General features: G+C 38.8%; 1 protein-coding gene across 1 annotated transcript in view; it reads right to left on the bottom strand.

Moving 5' to 3' along the window:
- The window catches only part of RPA1 (replication protein A1), a 67774-nt gene that overhangs the window by 18587 nt on the left and 35855 nt on the right, over positions 1 to 13332 (bottom strand). Inside the window, exons 13-15 of the mRNA XM_072639953.1 lie at positions 12329 to 12461; positions 11075 to 11251; positions 8875 to 8982 (exon numbers count right to left, since the gene is read on the bottom strand). Of these exons, the coding sequence (XP_072496054.1) occupies positions 8875 to 8982; positions 11075 to 11251; positions 12329 to 12461 (418 nt within the window). The remainder of the gene's footprint in view (positions 1 to 8874; positions 8983 to 11074; positions 11252 to 12328; positions 12462 to 13332) is intronic.

Genomic DNA, 13332 nt, shown 5'->3' with positions numbered 1-13332 from the left:
TTGTTTTGTTTTCTTTCTTTCTTCCTTTCTTTCTTTCTTTTCTTTCTTTCTTTCTTTCCTTTTGTGGTTCCTCCCCACTGGTACCGATTCTTTTTTTTTTTTTTAAATTTATTCTTAATTTTCACATTCATTTCCACAAGATTTTGAGTTTCAAATTTTCTCCCCATTCTCCCCTCCCCCCACCCCAAAACACCTTGCATTCTGATTACCCCTTCCCTTAATCTACCCTCCCTTCCCTTATCCCCATCTTCTCTCTTTCCTTGTAGGGCAAGATAGATTTCTATACCCCATTACCTGTATTTCTTATTTCCCTCCCTTCCTGAGACGGCATACAGTTTTATATAGGTTGTACACATGTATTCCTATTAAATACATTTTCACCTTAGTCATGTTGCATAGAAGAATTAAAATGAATGGGAGAAATCATAAAAAAAAAAACCTAAACATAATACAAAAGAAAATGATCTGCTTCATTCTGCAATCCAATTCCATAGTTCTTTCCCTGGATGTAGAAGGCATTTTGCTTTAAAAGACCACTGGGAATTACTTAAGTCCTTGCATTGCAATGAAGTTCCAAGTCTACTAGAAAAATTCTTTGCACGCTGTGGTTGTTGCTATGTACAAAGTTCTCCTGGTTCTGCTCCTTTCACTCAGCATCAGTTCATATAAGTCCTTCCAGGCCTCTCTGAAGTCTTCCTGTTCATCATTTCTTATAGCACAATAGTATTCCATGACATTCATATAACACAATTTATTCAGCCATTCCTCAATTCACAGGCATCCCCTTGATTTGCAGTTTTTGGTCACCACAAAGAGAACTGCTATAAATATTTTTGTATGTATGGGACCCTTTCCCATCTCTATGATCTCTTGTGGATACAATCCTAGAGGGGATACTGCTGGGTCAAAGGGTATACGCATTTTTGTAGCCCTTTGGGCACAGTTCCAAATTGTTCTCCAGAATGGTTGGATCAGCTCACAGCTCTACCAACAATGAATTAGTGTTCCAACTCTCCCACATCTTATCCAACATTTATCATCTTCCTATTTTGTCACATTAGTCAATCTGGTAGGTGTGATGTGGTATCTCAGAGTTGTTTTGATTTGCATTTCTCTAATCAATAGTGATTTAGAGTATTTTTTCACATGACTACAGATAGCTTTAATTTCTTTCTCTGAAAACTGCTGTTCATATCCTTTGACCATTTATCACTTGGAGAATGACTTGTATTCTTGTACATTTGATTCAGTTCCCTGTATATCTTAGAAAATGAGGCCTTTATCACAGACACTAGTTGCACAAATTCTTTCCCAGTTTTCTGCTTCCCTCCTAATCTTGGTTGCGCAAAAACTTCTCAGCTTAATGTAATCAAAATTATCCATTTTCCACTTCATAATGCTTTCTATCTTTTGTTTAGTCAAAAATTCTTCCCTTCTCCATAAATCTGATAAATACACTATTCCTTGCTCCACTAATTTGTTTATAGTATCAATCTTTATACCTCAATCATGTACCCATTTGGACTTTATTCCTGTGTATGGTGTCAGGCATTCATCTATGCCTAGTTTTGGCCACACTGTTATCCAGTTTTCCCAGCAATTTTTGTCAAACAGTGAGTTCTTATCCCAGACGCTGGGGTCCTTGGGTTTATCAAACAGCAGATTGCTACATTCACTGACGACTGTGTCTTGAGTACCTAAGCTATTCCACTGGTCTACCTCTCTGTTTCTTAGCCAGTACCGAGTGAGTTTGATAACTGCTGCTTTAAAGTACAATTTGAGATCTGGTAGAGCTAGGCCACCTTCCCCTACCATTTCTTTTCATTAGTTCCCTTGATATTCTGAACCTTTTGTTCTTGATATCATTTTTTCTAGTTCTAGAAAACAATTATCTGATAGTCTGATTGGTATGGCACTAAATTAAGTACATTAATTTAGGTAGAATTGCCATTTTTATTATATTGGCTCGGCCTACCCATGAGCAACTAATGTTTTTCCACCTACTTAGATCTGACTTTATTTGTGTGAAAAGTGTTCTGTAATTGTGTTCACATAGTCTCTGAATTTGTTTTGGCAGGTAGATTTCCAAATATTTTATAGTGTCTACCCTAGCTTTAAATGGGATTTCTCTTTCTATCTCTTGCTATTGGGCTTTGTGAGTAATATAGAAATGCAAAAGATTTGTGTGGGTTTATTTTGTAACCTGCAACTTTGCCAAAGTTGTTTATTATTTCAAGTAGTTTTTTACTTGAATCTCTGGGATTCTTTAAGTATATCATTATATCATCTCCAAAGAGTGATAACTTAGTTTCTTCTTTGCCTATTCTAATTCTTCAATTTCTTTTTCTTCTCTTATTGCTACAGCTAACATTTCTAGTACCATACTGAATAATAGTGGTGATAATGGACATCCTTCCTTCACCCCTAATCTTAATGGAAATCCATCTAGTTTATCTCCATTGCATATAATGCTTGCTGAAGGTTTTAGGTAGATACTGCTTATTATTTTATGGAAAGTTCCCTTTATTCCTATGCTCTCCAGTGTTTTTAATAGGAATGCGTGTTGTATTTTGTCCAAAGTTTTTTCTGCATCTACTGAGATAATCATGTGGTTTTTCTTAGTTTTGTTGTTGATATGATCAATATTACTAATAGTTTTCCTAATACTGAACCAGCCTTGCATTCCCGGTATAAATCCTACCTAATCATAATGTATTATTCTCATGATAATTTATTGTATTCTGTTTGCTAAAATCTTATTTAAAATTTTTGCATCTATAGTCATTAGAGAAATTGGTGTAGAATTTCCTTTCTCCATTTTGGCTCTTCCTGGTTTAGGTATCAAAACCATGTTTGTATCAAAAAGAATTTGGGAGGACTCCTTCCTCAATTTTCCCAAATAGTCTATATAGCGTTGGAATTAATTGTTCTTTAAATGTTTGATAGAATTCACTTGTAAATCCATCCAACCCTGGAGATTTTTTCCTAGGGAAGTTCATTTAAAACTCAAAATCTTATGGAAATGAATGCTGAGAACTAAAAATAAATTAATTATTAAAAAAAACAAACAGCAAGATGATCAAAAAGTTTTCTAATATTGCTGTAACTTCTTTGTTTCTCTTTTCTGTTATAGAAGTGACCTCTGTAAATCACTCCTTTGTCACTAATTCCTGAGAAATTAGTTGACCTAAGGGGAACTTGTCAACCACTACTATTAAATCATCATTTATTTACTTGGGGAAAAAATACTGTCACATGGAATGGGCTTTTGGAGGCGGAGGGATGGATGGGATATGATAGTAATGTAAGAAAAAGAAAATATCAATAAAAACTTACAAAAAAAGAACACGATCTTCTCAAGAACATAGATTGTTTTCCAAGCATCTAACACTGCTGAGCACACAGTAGGCACTAAAGATAAATGCTTTTTGATTGAATGGTTAAGGCAAGTCAAGAAATCAGTAGTTATTCTTTGAGCAGGAGACACCATAACAATAAATGTCCAGTTAACTGAAATTCCTGATCACGGCCCATGCCAGGCTGTGGACTATTCCTTCTTTCTGCAAAGGCAGCTAGGATTGTACTCTGATGATAATACAGGTTCTGTTTCCACCTCCACAATGCTTTCTTCCCTTTCTGCTTCCTGGATTTCTTCACACAAGTTCACCTTCTTAATCTAAAACGCTGCCCTGCTCCACCCTCCTGTGCCCTACTCTTTCATCTATCCCATTCTATCTGAGTAAGGTACATCTTTTTCAGAGCCAAATTCTAGCCTTGAGCTTGATCTCAAATCTCAGTGTTAGATGAAGTCAAATTTGCCTCATCATATGAGGATCATTAAGCTACCTTGCCCTTATTACCCCTGCTTTTTACCTAGTTATCTGAGGCTTTTTTCTTGGATTTTTTCTCCTGTGAATTTCTGGATGTCTCAAGCACTATTCTCCTTTCTAAAATATAGCTTACACTCCATGGTATTTGGCTCTGCAGATCCACATAGACAGTTTCCTACCTGATTCATTTAATGATCAGACTGTTCTGATAATTTATTCATGTTTCTTTCTTAGTTCCCTTTCTACAATGAGAGGAACATTTGTATAAAGCACAGGTGTGGAACCTTTGGCTCTGAAGTCACATGTGGCCCTCTAGCTTCTCAAGTGTGGCCCTTTGACTGAATCTAAACTTCACAGAACAAATCTCCTTAATAAAAGGATTTGTTCTATTAAACTTGAACTCAGTCAAAAGGCCATACCCAAGGACCTAGAAGGCCACATGTCCCCCATCCCCCCCACCCCCCCACCCCCGTTATAAAGCATTTGAAACTTTTAAAACAATACTGAAGAGCTGATGGCATGGGAAGCACAAGGTGGCACCAAACAACAATGGAGTCAAAGAAATATGGGAGTTGGAAGAAGTTGGTCTCTAGACCAACCCTGTAGGGTATCTGTCTGTCTCTCTCTGTCTCTCAGTATGCCTAGTTGTAAAGGCCCTGGCCATAATCTATGAAACAGGTTGCTGTCTGGAGGTTGTGACTAGCCAGAATGAAACAAAGAGCACTAGAATCCTCCACTTAGCTAAGTGGAAGTTAAATTTGAAACCTAAGTAGGATCACTTAAAATATCAGTATAGTCCCAACAATTCCAAAAGGTGGCTGGATCTCTCTGGCAAGAGCTATTTGTACATTAATCTCAGGGAAATAGGAGTATAAAAAGCTTTGTGCCTGTTGGTCTATTCTTTAAAAGTTATTTTGTAGGGAAAAGCTATGAATATGTAAACCGAATACAGTCAAATGTGCAAAAATTAAATCATTTTCTATCTCCTTCCAAGATTAAGGTAAGTGTCAGGCTCACACTGCAAGCATATGATGACTCCTATGGGGAGGGGTTTCTATATGTCCTCATTCAGCAGCAGTGAAGGCAGTTAAATTTAATAAGCTAATAAAAAATCCTGAAAGGCCTGCATTGAGTCTTACAATCTGTTATGAAAACAGAGGGCCAAGCAGAACAGACAATGAGGATAACACCACACTTCAAAGCACATTTTAGTTGTTACTGGTAAACAGTTTTGACGGCATATTTGCAGAAAACCAGCAGACAATTTTAGAGATAGATGGGTGGAGTATGTGACAAAATGGAGATAACTGCAAAGGAGGGCAAGAAAGAGAATGTGACAAATAAACAGCAGATAAACTAAGGTCACTAGAAAAGATCATGACCTACTTCAAAACTGTTTTGGGTGAAGAAAAAAAATTCATTTATCAATGTTTAAAGAATACCAAACTCTCATTGGTCTTGTTCTGATACTGTCTCTCAAATCATTAACAAACCTATATGGAAAGTGTTATCACGTTAGAGTAAAGCAGAACTTGGCAAATGGAATCTAACTAAGACCTAACTTCTGATATATTCCATTTTAAGCATCAAATAAACATATTAAAATTTGAGGCTGATTATTCACTTTGTAAAAGAAATATTCATTTTACAAGATCTTAACAAAAGCTGCCTTACTTCCCTGCCCACTGAAGTCTTCATTTTGAGCCCTGAAGGCCTACTAATTGCCCTCTGCTCCAAACAGAAGCCTTTGCTGATCTCTGCTCCTCTGATCAGTAGCAATCCCTTTCTCTTTTGGTCTTAACTTGGGTTTCCACTTCTTGTTTTTTTTGGTGCCTCATTTTCCCTATTAAACTGCCACAGTTGATTTAATCTTCTATCTTTTATCTATCTCAAAGCAAAGTCTAGTGCAAATAATAGGAGTTTAACAAATGTTTGTTTAAATTGAATTTCCTTGAAAAAGCAAGTGCCATTTATGCACTGAAAATGTGATTTGAGGATATCTTAAATAACTGGAGAAATATTCAATGCTCATGGCTCGGCTGTGCCAATATAATAATAAAAATTAAAATATAATTAAAGTTAATTTACAGACTTAAAGCTGTACCAAAGAGATGCTTTATAAAATAATGGCAAAATTTATATGGAGGTACAAAAGATCTAAAATATCAAGGGAAATAATAATTTTTAAAAGTAACAACAGGGAAATAACAATCCTCAAACTATACTATAAAGGAGCAATCACCCAAATCTTGCAGTAATGGTTTTTTAAAAAGTACATCAGTGGAACAGACTAGACAATGAAGAATCACAAATAACTGAACTCAATAGCTCAGTGTTTGAGAGAATTGAAAATATAAATGACCTAGGGGAGAACTCTCTGATTTCACAAGAATTTCTGGGAAAACAAGAGAGCCATTTGGCAGAAATCAGGCTTAGACCAACATCTTACATTGTGTTCCACAATAAAATTTGAAATGGATGTGACCTGAATATTAAGGATCATACCATCAAAAAAATCAGAAGAGAAGCATATACTTTATCTTTTGAAAAAATTAGCCAATAAATTTTTAATGAAGAGGACAGAGGCAATTAAAAAAGATAAAATAGATAATTTTGACTACATGAAATAGAAACATTTTTTCACAAAACAAAGTGACACATCTAGGATAAGAAAGGTCAAATCAACAAGCATTTCTTAAGCACCCAGAATGTGCCAGACCACGGGTTAAGCACTGGGGATATAAAGAAAGGCAAAAATACAGTCCGTGCTTTCCAGGAGCTCGGTCTGATGAGGAGACAGCATGCAAACAGCTGTGTACAAACAAACTACGGTCAGGGTAAACTGTAAGTAATCAACAGAGGAGAGTACTAACATTAAGGGGGACTGGGAAAGGCTTCTTAAAGAAGGCAGAATTTTAGTTCAGCTGTGAAAGAAGCCAAGGAAACCTGCAGAGCAGAGGGGAGGAAGGAGAGAATTCCAGGAATAATTGGGGACAGACAGTGAAAATGCACAGAGTCAGGAGATAGGAATGTTTAGTACACGGAAAAGCAAAGAGGCCACTGTTACCAGAAGACTGGAAAAGTAGAAAGGGGCCCAGGTTATCAAGGGTTTTGAACACTAAACACAAGATTTTATGGTTTTTCTTGAATGTGATAGGGAAACACAGAAGTTTGCTGTAAGTGTGTGTGTGTGTGTGTGTGTGTGTGTGAGAGTGAGAGAGAGTGAGAGAGTGAGAGAGAGAGAGAGAGAGAGAGAGAGAGAGAGAGAGAGAGAGAAAGTGAGAAAGAGAGATGGTCAGACCTTTGCTTTTGGAATATTAATCTCACTGCTGAATGGACAGTGAGTACAGACTCAAAGCAGGGAGACCAACCAGAAAATTATTGCAATAGTTCAGGTATAAGGATCTGTACCGTGTGGTGGCAGTGTCAGAGGAGAAAAGGGGGGGCTTATACAAGAGCTATTACAAAGAGAAAACCAAAAGGACTTAGCAAAAGATTCAATGGGGGGATGGGTCAAAAAAAGTGCGGAGTCAAAGATGACACCTAAGTTAGATGCTTGAATGACTGGGAGGACAGTGGTGACATCAACAATAAGAAGGAAATTCAGAAGAGGGGAGGAGGGTTTGGGCACACTGAATTTAGGCTGTCTACCTCCAATTTGAGATGCCCAACAGGAGGCTGGAGGTTCAAATCTGGAGGTCGGGAGAGAGGTTAGAGCTGGACAACTCCATTTCAGAATCATCTACATAGACAGGATAATTGAATCCATGGGAGCAGATGAGATCAACAAGGGAAATAATACAAAGTGGACGGGGAGGGGAAGGAAAGGGGAAGGGAGCCTAGTACAGAGCCCTGGGAATTAACCACTGTTAAAAAAAAAAATTTTGTAACAAATATCTCTAACAAGGTATTAATATACAAGACATATAGACAACCAAATGAAATGATACTAACAATCCATTCTAAATCAGAGTAGTCAAAGGTAATAAACAATTCTCAACAGAATTGCAAACTTCTAATGAAAAAATATTGCAAATCACTAAGAAGAGAAACAAAAATCAAAACAACCCTAAAGTTTCCCTCCATACTCCACAAATTGGAAAAGATGACAAAGGATAGAACGAGTGAAAGCTGGAGGGGCTGTGGAAAGACAGGCACACTGGTGCACTGCTGGTGGAACTGTGAATCGGCACAACCATTCTGAAAAGCATTCTGACTGTGCTACATCACGAATGTGACAAATTCAGAAAAACATGAGAAGACTTAAACAGATTAATGGAAAGTGGAGGAAGCAGAGCCATAAAAACAATTACACAATGACTGTAACCAGATAAAAGGTGTTCCCCTTCCGTACCCAATCAGAACTGAATTTTGCTAAAATATAAAGAGGAAGCCTGGCCCCAAAGCACAGATACAGAAGACATCCCCCTTCTCAGCAGAGAGTATGGTCAGCAGGGTAGGACAGTGCCTAACACATCAGAATTTGTTGATATGTTGATCAGTTCTGATATTTTCTCACCTTTTTTTTTTTAAATAACAATTTTTGTAATAAAGGTTAGCTATCTAGGAGAAAGAATTCAGGAGAAATTTTATGCAATGCAAAAACAAGGTATCAATGAAATCTATTTTTAAAAACTGCAATTTGGTTTTCCATCCAGCTTTTCAGAGGCGTCAGTGATATAAAGTAAGGTATGCCCAGACATCAGATGATCTCAGAACCTATGTTGATTGGAGATATCCTGGTCTCAAAAGCACAGAACATGAACATGGATGCAACAAGAATTAATCTCCTACATTTAAAGAGTCCTTTTTACCTATTAGAGCATATCTCACAGATGCCATATAATTTGATCTCTTTCAAGGCCTCCCTATCTATCAAAAGTACAGGACAAGAAGCTGGGCATCAAAGTGAATTGGATTGGGAAACAAAACATAAACAAGGGAAACAATCTAAAGAGATGGAAATCATCTCACAGAAAAGAATGGTGCCCACACAGAAGGCCTTTGGGAAATCTGCATCCTTTGAATCAGAAAGGACACTGACCTTGTCTTTTAATTCCCCAAGATACGCAGTGTTCTGACCAAGGATAGCCTCTGCAGATTCCTGGAAACAAGTCACCCATTGATTCTCCTGGAAATCCGCAATATTGACCTGAAAAAACACAACTCCAAATTATTCCCCCCAAAGAAAATAAACTGTAATCACTGTATTAAGAAACTATTATTATACATCTATAGTCATTACATAAGAAGAGTCTATTTTAAAACTAAAAACTAGATGAAAATGAGAGCCCAATGCAACGTAGACAGGTGTGAAGACACACTCTAAAAATGCCTGACACAGAGAACTCAAGTTTCCCTCCATCCATCTGCCACTGCCCTTGAATCTGGACGTTTTCATAAGCCTGTCCTTTACGACATGAGGTTTTATGCCTTTGGTTTTTTATTTCGGTGGGATTGCATGCTTCTTGGGTCACACCAGAGGCTTCACCCAAGGCTCTCAGTTACTAATAGTCCTCCATTGCTGGGGGTGAGCCTCCAGAAGAACAGACAAGGCATAAATATGAGTTGAGGGGTTTAATCTGGACTTACAATCTTTTCATTGTAAGGCAGCCAGCAAATTTACATTCAAACCTAAGTGAGCAAATGAGATGAGAACAAAGTGTTCCCAACTTGGACAGAGCACAGGAAGCTTGAATCAGCAATGGCATCACAAGTAAGGGAGGGTGGGTGGAAGGGTGGGGACGGAGGAGCAGGCTACAAATATCCCAGCCTCGAAAGTAAGAAAGAGGAGAGCCAAAGATATGGTGGGAGAAAAGCTCTGGCCTTAAAGGCAGGAAAGCGGGTGCCCATCCTATCTTTGCTGCCAGTTATGAGAGGTAATCACATACAACACATGACTTTTCCTCTCTGAGGCTCAGGTCCCTCATCTTTACATTCAATGATTTATTGGGCAAGGGACTTAAGGCATCCTTCTGATTATCTTGGGAATCTGTGGGGTTTGGAAGATGGGTTCTATGACTGACATGACCTGATAAATCAAATATGGTGGAAACCCCTTTGTGAAATAACAAGCAGTCACACAGAGCAAGGCAATGGATGAAATGTCTACATGGCTCCCACCTGCAAGAATTTCCACAGACCCTGGAAGGGGAGAAAAGGCCTCGCATTCAGGGCCATCAGAGTGGCAATCTTGTTGGGCACAAAGATCCAGGGGACATGAGTGCTTGTGTATGGGAATTCTGCCATTTAAAGTTTAACAAGAAAGCTCTTGTGAATGAATTGTCTACAAAACAATTTGTTATCTCAGTTCTCCAAGAAACGCAGGGTAAAAAACCCAAAATAATAAACCTGATTCTAGACAGTTTTTCTGTTAAGCTAAGATTCTGCATGGCAACTTAGGATAGCTATAAACCCTTAATTTGTAAGAGGTTTTTAAAATGGAAAGAAGCTCAACTCTAGCAGGGGAAGAAGACACCACCATCTCAACATCACTCAGAGACGTTTTCCTCTGAGGCAGGCTCCATTAGGACTTGGGAAACAGAACATTACCTACAAGAAAATGAACTAAATATAGGGATCAGCTGTACAAGTGCAATTACTGCTCTCCAGAAATGCCATTTCAAATTAATTTATCTTCATAACTGTTAGCAGGCAAGTGCCACAAATGCTCTAATTGCGCTGCAGGCCATACTTGCGGACTAGAATCAGGAAGGGTCGCCAAACTCAAATTTCTGGCAAGAAGACAGGCTTTTGCTTGAAACAAAGTATGTCAGTGAGTTCATCAAAAGCCTCCTTTCTTCCCTCGTTTCCAGGACCCTCAAAAAACTGTTCCATGCTCACTCATCCTGGGAGTTTCTAGCAGTATGGGGGATGAGTATGTGTGTGCAGTGGGAAACTGCAGGTGCCACATGCCCAGTGGAGGCAGCAAGCCTGGGTTCACAGTCTTCCACTTATTAGCTACAGGACCGCAGGGAAAGACTCTGAGTGCCAGGAGCACTCTCAAACGTTTCACAGCTCCATGCACAGGAGATGTTGAATAAATTTCTGAGTGACTTTAACCTCAGGACCTAGGTTTTTTCATCTGCAAAATTGTTACTCATAAAGTAATCCATTACACAGGGTTATCAAAATGCTCTGCAAGTTATAAAGGTGTCTCTCTCTCTCTCCCTCATATACATATATTTATATATGTATATATATGTATTCATATATATATATATGAATGAGCCTCAGAATCTTACCGACAGGATCATTCGGTACTTGAAGCTGGGAAATTCACGATCACACTTCTCACATCGGTAGAGTCCATTTTGCTGGTCTATCACTTTCTTATTGCAATCTTGAGAGGGACAAGCCTGGTACATACAGTTCTCCTTGCGAAGGTACACCACAGTTGCCACACAACTAAAGTAATCCGCCTTTCATAGGGAGAGAAGAACAAGGCACTGATTCAACAAACCTACATTCTGGACTACAAGAGCACTTCAATAACAGACTATTACGTAGTATGTTGAACTATTCAAAGTCTTAAAGATCCCAGGACTCACAGGGAAAGATTTTTTCTAGAGTGTCAAGAGTTCAAGCATACCAGTGCAAAAACAACAACAACCCCACATCCTCTGTGTGTGGTTGTGTGTCTGTGGGTGTGTGTATGCGTATGTATAGTTAAACCCAGTTCTAAAGAAAATAACTTCTTAATGCTAGAAATGCACCCAAGTCTCAATTGGGTTATGCTGGAAGAACTGAAGAGAAGTGCTCTCTCCTTTCTTCTACTTGAAGATGTGGCAAGAGTCACACTCTGCAGTTTTCTCTTTCAAAAGACAAAGATTTCTGTCTTTTGCATTCTTCTTTGGAGAGCACTGAATCACCAGTTAGCAGACCAGACTATAAAATCTAGTAAAGCTATGGCCAATCAGCCTTCCAGCCAATTTTTCTGGGGGACATGGGGGAGGACAATGAATCCTGGGGTCAAGAGTGACCTGTATCTTTATTCAGTCAATGTAAGAGCCCAGAGAAGCCAGCTTTCACTACTGAGCCTCAGTCCTAAAGTGAGTACTGAGATTCCCTCAAGTGCTTCCTCTCCAATTCCCAGGAGAGTTTCCAAGGACAGCCTGCAAGGCAGAAGAGAACTCAGTTTGTAATTAGGAAAGATCAAGGCCTGAATTTCAGCCCCAGCACTTCCAAACAGGGTAACCTTGAGCAAGTCCTCTGATGTCTCAGAGCCTGTTTTCTCACTTATAAAATGGGATAAAAAGCAGGGACAACTACCTACTTCACAGGGTTGTTGTGAGAGAAAAGCACTTTATAAACTTTAAAACTTGATATAAATGTGACCTACTACAATAATCAGACAAGACTACAGCTTGGCCTCAATGGTGAAACAACCTCCCTGGATTCTGAAGCAAAAGGAGAAGAGAGGGGAGAAGGGCATGAACATTCTGAGGCCAAGCCTGCTGCTCACTTTAGGACACACAGGTAGTACGGAGTCGTCTTACCTTTTCACCTTGTCCCAGGTTCTCAGACTTAACGTCATATAAAGTTTTCCAATTGGCATTACTCCCTCCAGTTCCTCCACCCCTGGCATCAGAGATGGAGACAGCTTCTAAAGCCTGTCCTTCTGAGTCAAACCTGAAGAACCAAGAGAACTAGAGTCACGAAGCTGGCCTGAAAAGGAAAATGTTGCCAGCTTTTCCAAACCTGAGTACTTCCCGAGCTAGATCTCGAACCTTTACTGCCCCTCCCCACAGATTTTTACAAGCAAGAGACACTGGTGGAGGACAATCACTCAAACCACAGCTGGAGAAAGTTAGTTCCACTGTGATTGTACTTTGAAGGCTGTTAACACCAGTTGTAAATGACCTCAACACTTTTATCTCAATCGTTTTGATGCCACCCAGTGGTCAAGGACCACACTGCAAAGGCCTAGGTATCACTGAACCATTTCCCATGTATCCATCAACACCGGTTTAGGGGCCTAAGTTCCAAAAACAATACTCAGAAAAGGCAAAAACTTGCAAGTAGAGCCAAAAAAAAAATCTAAAGCTCTGGTAATAACAAATAACAACTCCCACCTATATAAGCCCTTCAAGGCTTATAAAATTCCTTCTTTAATATGAGCCTCCAATGGGTCACTGACACTCAAATGGCAAAAACAGCCTCACCACTACCACATGGAAAAATGCTCTTACAGCAAAATATTATTTAAAAAGTTGATATGGAGAGTCAAAATATTAGATAATTACCAAATCATTTACATTAAATTTTAAAATGAATTGTACCCTTCCTTCCCATCACAGATTTAGCTCTTTCTTAACGAGATCTTTAGGTTATTATAAAAATTAATTTGTGTTCCCTAAGCAATATGAGTTGTTACAAAAGAGAAAGAGGCATTGCTTCAAGGAAATGCCAGCCCGAGATTAAAAGTATACTTCAAATAACTGAGAAAGTGGATAACTGAGAGTTGACCCTCCCCCATAACTGCTCACTTATGGAGGCCACC

Source organism: Notamacropus eugenii, chromosome 2, assembly GCF_028372415.1.
Source record: "Notamacropus eugenii isolate mMacEug1 chromosome 2, mMacEug1.pri_v2, whole genome shotgun sequence".
In the NCBI taxonomy this organism is placed as follows: Eukaryota; Metazoa; Chordata; class Mammalia; order Diprotodontia; family Macropodidae; genus Notamacropus; species Notamacropus eugenii.
This window is presented reverse-complemented; position numbering and strand designations above follow the sequence as displayed.